Source organism: Schistocerca piceifrons, chromosome 2 (genome assembly GCF_021461385.2).
Source record: "Schistocerca piceifrons isolate TAMUIC-IGC-003096 chromosome 2, iqSchPice1.1, whole genome shotgun sequence".
In the NCBI taxonomy this organism is placed as follows: Eukaryota; Metazoa; Arthropoda; class Insecta; order Orthoptera; family Acrididae; genus Schistocerca; species Schistocerca piceifrons.
The window spans coordinates 489,276,846-489,289,520 of NC_060139.1; the positions used below are offsets into that span (position 1 = coordinate 489,276,846).

General features: G+C 48.4%; 1 protein-coding gene across 1 annotated transcript in view; it reads left to right on the top strand.

Moving 5' to 3' along the window:
- LOC124775509 (histone-lysine N-methyltransferase SETD1B) overlaps positions 1–12,675 on the top strand; it is a 1,200,073-nt gene that overhangs the window by 650,516 nt on the left and 536,882 nt on the right. The window contains exon 9 of the mRNA XM_047250341.1: positions 5,723–6,740. Coding sequence (XP_047106297.1) covers positions 5,723–6,740 — 1,018 coding nt within the window. The remainder of the gene's footprint in view (positions 1–5,722; positions 6,741–12,675) is intronic.

Consider the following 12,675-nt stretch of genomic DNA (forward strand, 5'->3'; position numbering starts at 1 on the left):
CGGAAAGGACACTGTCGGGGGTGAGCCGTTTTCTGGACAGCGCGTATAATCACAGACAACATCCAGGTAGTGCTAGATGTTTTTGAGAATGAGAGCAGATGGGTTGAAAATAAGCAAAGATACTGAAAGCGCTATTATTCAATAATATGCGAAGACGTTGCGGATATCCAGCAACGTGCGATCAGGGTGCTTCGAGCAATTCGACAAGAAGCATTTGCTTGATTTCCAAGAGCTTTACAACCGATGTCAGAAGTGTGTTATAGCTAAGTCTGAAGACCATTAAATGCATTTTGTTTGTAATTCTTGTTCCCTTTATCTCCTGAGACCCTTCACCGAACTTTTCAGACGCAAAATAATTTCCTTTACACACTACGCAGCCACTTTGATGTGACAACCTATCAAAAGCGTGATTAACCAGCTTTTGCAGTTCGAATCGCTGCGTGACCTGCAGAAACCAAGTCAGTGAGGCGAAGAAAGTTACGTATAGGGATGTAGAGTCATGCCGAATCCAACCTTAAGTTTCTCGGTTGAGCATCCGTGGCACGAACAGCCCGATCGAGGTCGGATATAAAACACGAGAGCCTGGTGGCCGGGGGAATACGGTAAACTCATACTGGTACTCTTCGGGCCGCGCACGTGCGTTGCGACCTGTGTGACACGTTGCATTGTCCTGCTGGTAAATGCCATCGTGCCGAGAGAAAACAAGCTACATATAGGGATTGACATGGTCATCAAGGATAGATGCATATTTTTATTGATCCACTGATGTGGGTTACCAACACAAGTACAAGGATAGCGTACCAATAGGGACAAGAAAGGAGGCATGAAGGACGCCAACAGAAATAGCAATCATCCATTTATTGCACCATTACACACGCATATCATGATATATGAGACATTATGACAAACAGTGTGCGTAGTGAAGGCCGCACAATTTTACCAATGTAAAAAATTAAAATAATACTAGCACAAAATTAATTAAAGTCTCTTGAAGGAAATGTTTATGAGAAGAACACGACGGGGCCGCAAGGGAGGAGGCAACACAATACTGAACTCAGGTGCACCAAAACAAACAACGGACACCAGGCCGCGCCAACAACGGACACCTAAGGCACGCAACTACTCTCTCTGTTGCGGTTCCGCGCGTTCCACCCAAGTAGTAGCTACCTGAAACATTTTAATACTTGGAACAGTACACCAGTGATCAGCAAATTTAAAAACAATAACATGACATAAAAATACAATAATTTAAGAAAATCACATATGAGTATGAGCTTAAGGTCTTTCGGTAATTAACAGATTCCGAAACGTAAAGGGGCATGTGCCACTATTAAATCTTGCATAAATACACTACTAAATTTTTCAGTATCCAAATTGCAATTAACGCAACAAGAATTAAATCATTTAAATGATAATGTTACTTTAAAATAATAATAATATTATTTCATACAAGAAAACCAAGAATGGCCCGATCAGTACTCCCCAGTGAAGCAGTTCACACAAATGGTACTCCACGGCTCCGAGCACATAGCCCCATACAAAATGCAACACAGCCACAGCGACCCGGCGTACTACCAGAACCACCAGGCAGTAAACCAAAATCGTACTAAGCCAAAACAAGGACCGACCTTTAAAATAACGAGACCTAGCCCAGGCCGGACAACGGACCAAATCCTAGGAAATCCATATGAAACCTCAGCCAACTTAATACCAAAACAACAATTTATAAACAATATGCAAAACAAGACCTCTCAGTCCAAAGGTTTCCGTTTAGTCGCGAAGGTGGCTTCGACCCGCCTGCTGAGGTGCCAAGCATCGCACGGAGTGCCGAATCAAGCTTAACCTTCGTTGACGGAAAGCGGAAGCACCACAAGACAAATAAACTCCAATCTAACTGCGCAAGACAAATTCTAAGGAGTGCCACTCGAAGACTATGCACTTGAAGATCAAACAAAAAGCACCCAGAACGACGCACTTCCATCACCAGCGTTTAGCAGAGTATGGAGAGCAGCGTAGCCCATCGATATACATCCATGGGACGGTAAACGAGGATAGCAATCCCAGCGACAGAGAGACAGGACGAAATGACATCCCGCCGCACATAGAAGGTATTTCAAACTCGGGCTCGACAAACTACAACAGGCGAGATTTTGCTCCGCTTGCGAATCAAGTTAAACGGCACGCCACGCCGCTGTCCACACTATTAACCGTAAAATCACGGTCCGGTCTTCCCATCGGGCCCCACTCGGCATCCAGACACAAACAACAACCCCAGCCGAGCCGAAGTGTCTTCACGCCTAGCCAGCCACCTCTCACCTCTTCACACGCCTCCAGCTAACCCCGGCCAGCGATCACACACGGAAACAACCGTCTAACCTCAAAGCGCCATCTGAGTGAAAACTCAGCACTAAGATCGATATGGACCTGGAAATAAGCGAGCGCCGTAACATCCACTATGCCTCCCAGCATGACGAGAACACCCAGGGAATGCCACGTATGCATTCCCTGGACCATAAGACTCTCTTCCGGCATGAACCCATTCCGACGATTGTTTCAGGATCGTGCATGCCATCACACATCTGTCAGATGGAGCATGAAACATGATTTATCTGGAAAGGCCATCTGTGGCCACTCAGTAAACGTCCAGTTGCGGTATCGGCGCGCAAATTCCAGCCTTTGTCGCCAATGAACAGCAGTCACCAAGAGTGCGTGAAGCAGGCACCTCCTGAGGTGTTCCATACGCAGCTGCTTTCGCTGAATGGTCCACGAGGAGACACTGTCGGTAGCCACTCGATTAATCTGGGCGGTCAGTTGCTCAGTAGCTGCACGTCTGTTCGGCCATACACACCTCCAGAGCCGTCGTTCATCCCCGGTATCTACGGCCCGTGGTGCACCACAGTTGTCTCTGCGCTGGTTTTTCATAGTGTCATTTTGCCACGCACAGCATATTCTAACCACGGTGGGACGCAAGCAGTTTACAGACTTAGCCGTTTGGGAAATGCCGGCCCGAAAGCCAATGATGGTTCACTTTTGCATGTGAGATAAATCGCTCCATTTCCGATTTACCACAAAGACTGCACTGTTTCTCCGCTTCCACACGACACGCTGGATATATACTCCACTCCCAGTGCCTCCTGGTGAGTGGTTATTGCAAGTTTAGTCGAACATAGGCGGTAGTCACTTCAATGTTACTGGACTGTGAAGTATACAGGGTGTTCCATTGATAGTGACCGGGCCAAGTATCTCACGAAATAAGCATCAAACTAAAAAAATACAAAGAACGGAACTCGTCTAGCTTGAAGGGGAAACTAGATGGCGCTATGGTTGGCCCGCTAGATGGCACGGCCATAGGTCAAACGGATATCAACTGCGTCTTTTTATATAGGAACCCCTATTTTTAATTACATATTCGTGTAGTACGTAAACAAATATGAATGTTTTAGTAGGACCACTTTTTTCGCTTTGTGATAGATGGCGCTGTAATAGTCACAAACGTATAAGTACGTGGTATCACGTAACATTCCGCCAGTGCGGACGGTATTTGCTTCGTGATACATTACCCGCGTTAAAATGGACCGTTTACCAATTGCGGAGAAGGTCTATATCGTGTTGATGTATGGCTGCTTTGATCAAAATGCCCAACGGGCGTGTGCTATGTATGCTGCTCGGCATCCTGGACGAGATAATCCAAGTGTTCGGACCGTTCGCCGGATAGTTACGTTATTTAAGGAAAGAGGAAGTGTTCAGCCACACGTGAAACGTCAACCACGACCTGCAACAAATGATGATGCCCAAGTAGGTGTTTTAATCCGCACATCAGTAGCAGGCAAATTGCGCGAGAATCGGGAATCTCTAAAAAGTCGGTGTTGAGAATGCTACATCAACATCGATTGCACCCGTACCATATTTCCGTGCATCAGGAATTGCATGGCGACGACTCTGAACGTCGTGTACAGTTATGCCACGGGGCATAAGAGAAATTACGGGACGATGACAGATTTTTTGCTCGCGTTCTATTTAGCGACGAAGCGTCATTCACCAACAGCGGTAACGTAAACCGGCATAATATGCACTATTGGGCAACGAGAAATCCACGATGGCTGCAACAAGTGGAACATCGGCGACCTTGGCGGGTTATGTATGATGCGGGATTACGGGAGGAATGATAATTGGCCCCCATTTTATCGATGGCAATCTAAATGGTGGGTTACATAGAGCAGCAATCAGTCGTAGAATTAAGTTGCTTTAATATGACATTTATAGTCACAGCGCAGAATCAGATTTCGACCTGTGTCAAGTCATTATCAATGCAATGCGGAATTGTAGCAGTTGTTCGTGCTCAAGTGAATGCTTACACGAGGACGAACGACTGCTACAATTCCGCACTGCATTGATAATGACCTGACACAGGTCGAAATCTGATCTGCGTTGTGACTATAAATGTCATATTAAAGCAACTTAATTCTACGACTGATTGCTGCTCTATCTAACCCAATATAACCACAGTCGTTGCGTGCACCTACCCCATGGAGGGCAACCTGATGAATCTAAATGGTGCAATGTATGCTGATTTCCTACGTAATGTTCTACCGATGTTATTACAAGATGTTTCACTGCATGACAGAATGGCGATGTACTTCCAACATGATGGATGTCCGGCACATAGCTCGCGTGCGGTTGAAGCGGTATTGAATAGCATATTTCATGACAGGTGGATTGGTCGTCGAAGCACCATACCATGGCCGCACGTTCACCGGATCTGACGTCCGCGGATTTCTTTCCGTGGGGAAAGTTGAAGGATATTTGCTGTCATGATCCACCGACAACGCCTGATAACATGCGTCAGCGCATTGTCAATGCGTGTGCGAACATTACGAAAGGCGAAATACTCGCTGTTGAGAGGAATGTCGTTACACGTATTGCCAAATGCATTGAGGTTGACGGACATCATTTTGAGTATTTATTGCATTAATGTGGTATTTAGAGCCTCAAAATGGCTCTGAGCACTACGCGACTTAACTTGTGAGGTCATGATTCGCCTAGAATTTAGAACTAATTAAACCTAACTAACCTAAGGACATCAGACACATCCATGCCCGAGGCAGGATGCGAACCTGCGACCGGAGCGGTTGCTCAGCTCCAGACTGTAGCGCCTAGAACCGCACGGCTGGTATTTAGAGGTAATCACACTGTAACAGCATGCGTTCTCGGAAATGATAAGTTCACAAAGGTACATGTATCACATTGGAACAACCGAAATAAAATGTTCAAACATACGTACATTCTGTATTTGAATGTAAAAAACCTACCTGTTACCCACCGTTCGTCTAAAATTGTGAGCCATCTGTTTGCGGCTATTACAGCGCCATCTATCACAAAGCGAAAAAAGTGGTCCAACTAAAACATTCATATTTCCTTACGTACTATACGAATATGTAATAAAAATGGGGTTCCTATTTAAAAAAAAAACGCAGTTGATATTCGTCTGACCTATGGCAGCGCCATCCAGCGGGCCAACCATAGCGCCATCTGGTTTCCCCCTTCATGCTAGGCGAATTTCGTTCTTTGCAGTTTTTTCGTTTCACGCTTATTTCGTGAGATATTTCGTGCGGTCACGATCAATGGACCACCCTGTAGACCTCGAAACATGTTTTCTTAGAAATTAAAGACACTATGCTGTCGGAGAGACTGGTGGTATATGTGCGTGTGTGTCGTGTCGCAGGCTGGACGAGCCGCCGCCCGACTTCCTGCCGCCGGCGCCGCCCGCGCTGGTGCGCGTCGTGTCGCTGCCCAGCCTGCCCGTGGAGCCGCCGCCGCTCGAGCGGTCGCGCTCCGACGGACACCGCCTGTCGCGCCTGCACGAGCTCGCCGTCACGCTCGAGGAGGACGACGACGACGACGCGGACGTCGCCGCCGCCGCCGGCGCCGGCGCCACTGTCCTCAACGGGCGCCGCTCGCCGCATCCGGAGGCCGCAGCTGCAGCAGCCTCAGCGGAGCCCGAAGGCGAGCTGGCGTCTCCGAGCGGCAGCCGCGACAGGTACTGGCGGCGCGACGACGCGGAGTGCTCCAGCGTGGACGAGGCGGAGGGTGCGACCGGTGGCGGCGGCGGCGGAGGCGGAGGCGGCTGTTACTTCCTGCGGGGCCGCGGGCACGGCGACGCGCCCTCCGGAGGGCAGGCAGTGTCCGACGTAGAGAACAAGCGACGCCTCAGCCAGTGCGAGGAGGCCATCCGCTGCATCATAGAGGGAGACCGCCGCCCGGATTCCGATGCCGAGCTGCTCTTCCCGCTGGCCAACGGCAAGGACGAGAGCCTCGACTTCTCTGACGCGGACGACCGGCGGGCGACCAGCCAGAGCGAGGAACTCAGCTCGTGCAACAGCCTCGACGTGCCGGCCAGCTCCAGTCGCGAGGACATGCTGGCCGACTCCAGCCTGGACGAGGAGGCACTCACGGGCAGGGAGGTGGGATCGCGAAGTGCGCTGCGCGCCAGGCGGGGCGCCGATGTGGATCGCGTCAGGGTGCGCGACGGGGACCCCGGCTACCGGCGATTCGCCCTCGACGGGGAGCACTCGCCGCACGACGGCCTGGACGACGGGCTGCCCGAGGCGTCCAGCGCCGACCACGACGCCGACGTCAGCAGCCTCAACAGCACCGACATCAACGGGAAGCTCAGCCAGGAGGACAGCCTCGAGGTGACCCCCAGCCCCAGCCACGACGAGGGCGTCAACTGCTGCAGCACGGTAAGCACTGCCGCTCATTTCTGCCTACCCACGCTCAGTTTGGCTCATTCTGCAATATCTTATTTATTTGACCCGATCAGTTAGGAACTTCAGGACTTCTACCGGGTGTTCAGAAGTTCCCATTACGAACTTCCTGTACTTGTACAGGCAAGTATGTAAGTAATATTTTAAGCTGGATCCCATGTCCAGAAACGTACTATTTCTGCACTCCAGCTGAAAGGGTCCTATGGTTCAAATGGTTCTGAGCACTATGCGACTTAACTTCTGAGGTCATCAGTCGCCTAGAACTTAGAACAAATTAAACCTAACTAACCTAAGGACATCACACACATCCACGCCCGAGGCACCATTCGAACCTGCGACCGGAGCGGTCGCTCGGCTCCAGACTGTAGCGCCTAGAATCGCACAGCTACTCTGGCCGTCGGGTCCTATGGTCCCCTTTCGTTATCATTTTTGCCGAGCAGTCTAAGGTGCTGCAGTCATGGACTGTGCGGTTGGTCCCGGCGGAGATTCGAGTCCTCCCTCGGGCATGGACTGTGTGTGTTTGTCCTTAGGATAATTTAGGTTAAGTAGTGTATAATCTTAGGGACTGAGGACCTTAGCAGTTAAGTCCCATAAGATTTCACACACATTTTTGAACATTATCATTTTAATTCCTTTCCAGTGGTACAGAACTCTCTGGCATATGCGTGTGTTTCATTTTGCTATACAGTGGTTTAGTCTGCTGCAGAGAATCAGCAGTAGTCGTACAGAATGGCCAACCTTTGTAGTTTTCAGATAGGCAAAAAGGTTTGCTCCCCTTGTGTGAAAGTTACCGGTGTTAGGTTGGTGGCGGAAGCCTCATCTCTGGGTTTTCCTGGCCACGGGGTCACGTGGGGGACTTTGGAGTGTGTAAAAGGGTCAGTCTGCTTCCAGCTCCCGAGGGTCTGCAGCCGAGGTCTCTTCGAAGAAGGGTGAGTTCACTTAACCGCGTGGCGCGTTGTCTCATAGCAAGAGGGGAGCTTTTAGCTTTTGGTCTCTTGTTTCATCTTATAAAGACTGATTTGCTGGGTCGCGGCAATGAATGCAAGGCTTTTACAGACTTTCAGTTCGATTCCTAGTGCAGACTTGACTTTGATCCGTAAGAAGAACGTAGCACAAAGGTGTTGGATATGTTGAAGCGCCCTCGGTTCAGTGTGAATGTTTGTGTGCCTACAACTGCGTGTGTGTGCGTTCTAGTCTTTTCCGAATCTTGGTAATTTTTGCTTCTTTGTGAATTTCCTTTGTCTCATTACTTTATGTCCGGTGGAAACCATCCACATGGGTTAATATTAGAGTTTGTTGGCCCTCTGCCATTATCATTTGTGTATTCAAATGTGTCCTCCAAAAATGTTCATTGCTCGCGACTGCGTGGTTTGATGTTACTAAAATTTGGCCACGTTACATAGAAATTGTGTCTCCGCGAACCACGTGGGCACACGAGTCTGTTGTGAAACATATTACCAGGCAACAGCATTCTAGAGATGCATTATATCAATGTTTTAAGGAATAAATAATTTTCCCTCCAATCTTATACAGTGTGCCGACGTTACGTCTCCGTTACCTACGCCATTTACCTTGTAGTTTTCCTTGTTAGCCAATCCATAGCGTTTCCATGTGCACAGGTCCAATAATTAGTGTGCTTTTCTTTATTTGAAACAGTTCCTCTGGAATAGATCTTCTTTTCAAGAATGTTGCTGCAAGCTGCACTTATGCAGTGTTCACGCACTCTTTACTTTATTCAATATTTTATTCACGGGAACAGTGCCTGAATCATATTAACAATTACATCCCATTCTTTATAAGTGACTTTACAGTGACTGTTCTTTTGTAAGTTTTTCGTATGAATAAATTAAATAATTTTCCGACTCAACGCAACCTCTTATTTGTCGTGTGGCTAGAGTTGGTGGCGTCCCAATCTTTTACGCTGATTTCAGTATCAGATAGCATTTTCTTATTCAAAGTGCACGTGGCTCTTTTAGCCATCAGGATATATTCCAAGTACGCTTCATGCTTCTTACACATAGCGACCTTTTATTCACGCTACTTACACAACCACTTGAAAACATGTTAGTAATGCGACTACATTGACAAGTAATTGATTAATTGTGACCCGTATATCACTTGTTTTACAATTTCACTCATTAATAGCTAAAAAAACTGCTCGTGTACTTGTTGACAGCTTCTCTTCAACGTGATGCAGTACGGCCTCTTTCAGTTTGGGTAACCAGTGTCTCTTTTAAGCACCACAGTCACGCCCTCTGATGGTGAAAATATCCTTTCTCGAAGCCGTTGCGTAGTTGTGGCGAAATGGGTTTGTGATGTAGCCGAACGTTGTGGAGAACGATCGTGATGAAGGCGACGAACAGACATTACTGTGAGCTTGGCCATTCAGAGGCATAATGTCGTTATATTCTGTACTCAACCACGTTGTTCTACCACTCACACACACGTGAATGAAGCTCGAAGCAGGTCAGTGAGTTACGATAGACGTTAAATGACATCTGATCTGGGAGTATGCGTACGGAACGATTTGAAGTGGAATGATCATATAAAACTAATTGTTGGTAAGGCGGGTACCAGGTTGAGATTCATTGGGAGAGTGCTTAGAAAATGTAGTCCATCAACAAAGGAGGTGGCTTACAAAACACTCGTTCGACCTATACTTGAGTATTGCTCATCAGTGTGGGATCCGTACCAGGTCGGGTTGACGGAGGAGATAGAGAAGATCCAAAGAAGAGCGGCGCGTTTCGTCACTGGGTTATTTGGTAACCGTGATAGCGTTACGGAGATGTTTAATAAACTCAAGTGGCAGACTCTGCAAGAGAGGCGCTCTGCATCGCGGTGTAGCTTGCTCGCCAGGTTTCGAGAGGGTGCGTTTCTGGATGAGGTATCGAATATATTGCTTCCCCCTACTTATACTTCCCGAGGAGATCACGAATGTAAAATTAGAGAGATTAGAGCGCGCACGGAGGCTTTCAGACAGTCGTTCTTCCCGCGAACCATACGCGACTGGAACAGGAAAGGGAGGTAATGACAGTGGCACGTAAAGTGCCCTCCGCCACACACCGTTGGGTGGCTTGCGGAGTATCGATGTAGATGTAGATGTAGATCCGACGTATCGATCCCCCAACGTGACTACCCTATCTAGCAAACATGTTTACAAACGGCTGTAGCACAGAAACGATACGTTTCTGGAGATTGGTTTCTGTTCAAAATATTATGTACTCACTCCCCTCCACAGTTCCTACAAGTTTATGACGGGAAATTCGAACATCGTGTACAGTTTCAGTTGAATGACTGCCGTCAGGTTTATAAAAGTATCCGCAGCATCATATTTCGCCTAGAATGATGTGCGAATACTTTTCTGAACCTGATGATGGTCAGACGACTGCAACTGGTTGTAAAGATACAGCATTATACCAGCAGCTCAGGGCGGTAATACGACATTTTTCAGGACTTTTCTTGCATCGGGCCCCCGCTATGCATACACACACACACTGCCGTTGACATGATAGTTACATAACAAATGACGATAATTTCATATGATAACTAGTAATAAATAGTATTAATACACTCACTGCCAAAGAAGTAAGCACACAGAATGCATGGTCACATATTCATACAACTTGGTACACACCTGCGTAAATGAATAGAGTTCAAATTCTCTGCGATAGGTATAACGGCCTCTCAACTTCTTTAGTGTTATTACCAAGACTAATGGGTTACGCAATGGTTTGAACAGTGACACATGTTAAGTGATCACTGCAAAGGCCACGGAAATGCTGCGTACGCTTGACAGACAGCGTTGTCAGCTCCTGACAGAGCTTGAAAAGGGCTTCATTTTGAGTTCCCGTTTGGGCGGCTTGTCGTATCTTACAGTACCCACATTTGTGACGCATTCAGCATTCGGGTGATACAGTTGCAACCTCCTCACAGATAAATTCTATAATAACCTCCCAACAGTAAAAAATGTAAGTATATAATTCACATTCATCGTAACCTTCCAATAAATGAATTCCGTAACCTACCAATAATACAATGTGACTTACCTCTCAATTAAATTGCGACTCACTTATAACCTTTCAGTAATTGACTGTGAATTTAAACTGGTAAATTTTGGACGTCAGCAGTGCTGCGTCATGGCCCTGAAAATTCATTCTGAATAAATTGAAAAATCTTACCTCAATAAGGTCGCCGGATAACGCGTATATATCTGCTCCTATAAGAAATTTTTCTGGCGCAGCTCAGTGCAATGCTGGCCGATAGATTTGTCATGTATAAAAAGAAACAACTGATTTTTCTTTACTATAATCAGGATGACCATGGATTGGAGAAATTAGTAAAAATCTTTAAATTGAGTTGAATGATTGTCAAAGGTTAATTTTTATAAGAAAGATTATTATTAAGAGATTTCTTTTTAAAAACATTTACATGGGTCTTGATATTACAATAGTACATATGCGCGGGGCTGCTTTTACCTTATACTACAACGCTGAGGCACCGCCATCGCTCCGCACGACCGGCCCAACCAACTCCACACACACGACTGCTCGCTAGCAACTACTACTCCTACTGCTACACAGATCGTACTGCAGTGAACACTGCTCTCTGGTCTGAGATTCTCTTATAGCTTACATATCGCAGGCAGCGCGTGAGCAGTCCATCTGCTCGAGCGCGATAGCAACAAATTCTTTAATCATGGACCTCTTACACAGTGACACGACGTTATACTGTATGGGAACGTGAGGACAGACACACTCGTCGTGAAGGTTCCGGTCGACCACGTCTGAGCACCACAAGAGAGAATCGCCGTATTCTTCACCAAGAACGTCGTAGCCCCTTCACATCTGGCAACAAGAAATGGGCTTCCTGCAACATTCTGCGTCATCCTGCTCCACTCGTCAGAGACTAGCAGCTGCCGCCAGAAGTAATTACCATCCATGCGTAGGCTGCCGTCAACACCTGAACACAAACGGCTGCATATGGAGTGTTGATGTGGCCAGGAAGCATGGACTGCCGATGAATTCATCGCATTGTGTTCAGATATGAGTCGCCGTTCTGCACTACCTCGGCAAGTTTGACGGCCAGCAGGGGAAAGGTTCCATTCTTCCAACGTTTTGCACAGCGCTGTTGCTAGAGGTGTGGGAGCCATTAGATATTAGCAGTTCTTTCAAAGTATGGTCCGAGTTTGATGGAAAATGGAAATGAGCGTTTGGCGTCATTGGCCGGGAGGCCCCTTACGGGGCAGGTCCGGCCGCCATGGTGCAGGTCTTATTACACTCGCCGCCACATTGGGTGACCTGCACGCCGGCTGGAGATGAAATGGTGATGAAGACAACGCAACACCCAGTCCCTCAGTGGAGAAAATTGCCGACCCAGCCGGGCCCGTAGGACGGCAATCCGTCACGCTGACCACTCAGCTACCGGGACGGACGTCCAAGTTTGATCAGGCTGTGATACTTGGAAATAACACATCATGCGCAAGTTACTTTCTTCCTTATGTTTTGCACACCAGTGTATATGACTTCTGATTCGAGTGTCAACCTGAGACGAGCCTCGTGCCGTGCTTCTGCAGCAGGGCAGCTCAGCGGACGAGGCGGCGGCGGGCCGCGGCGGCGGCGGCGGCGGCGGCGGCGGCGGCGACGGCGACGATATGAGCGAGGAGGAGGCGCGGCTGATCCGGCAGCTGCGGCGCGAGCACCTGCAGCTGCAGCACCCGGTGGACGTGCCCCGGCCGCGCCGCGACTACCCCACCGAGCCGCCCCAGCAGCAGCAGCACGCCGTGCGCCTCGAGGTGCGGCCGCCACCGCCCCCGCGCAGCGCCACTGCCCCCGCAGTCACCTCCGCAGCCGCCTCCGGCTCCCGCCAGGAAGCCTACCGCGCTCCCGCCGCGTCTCAGCACGCCGAACAGGTA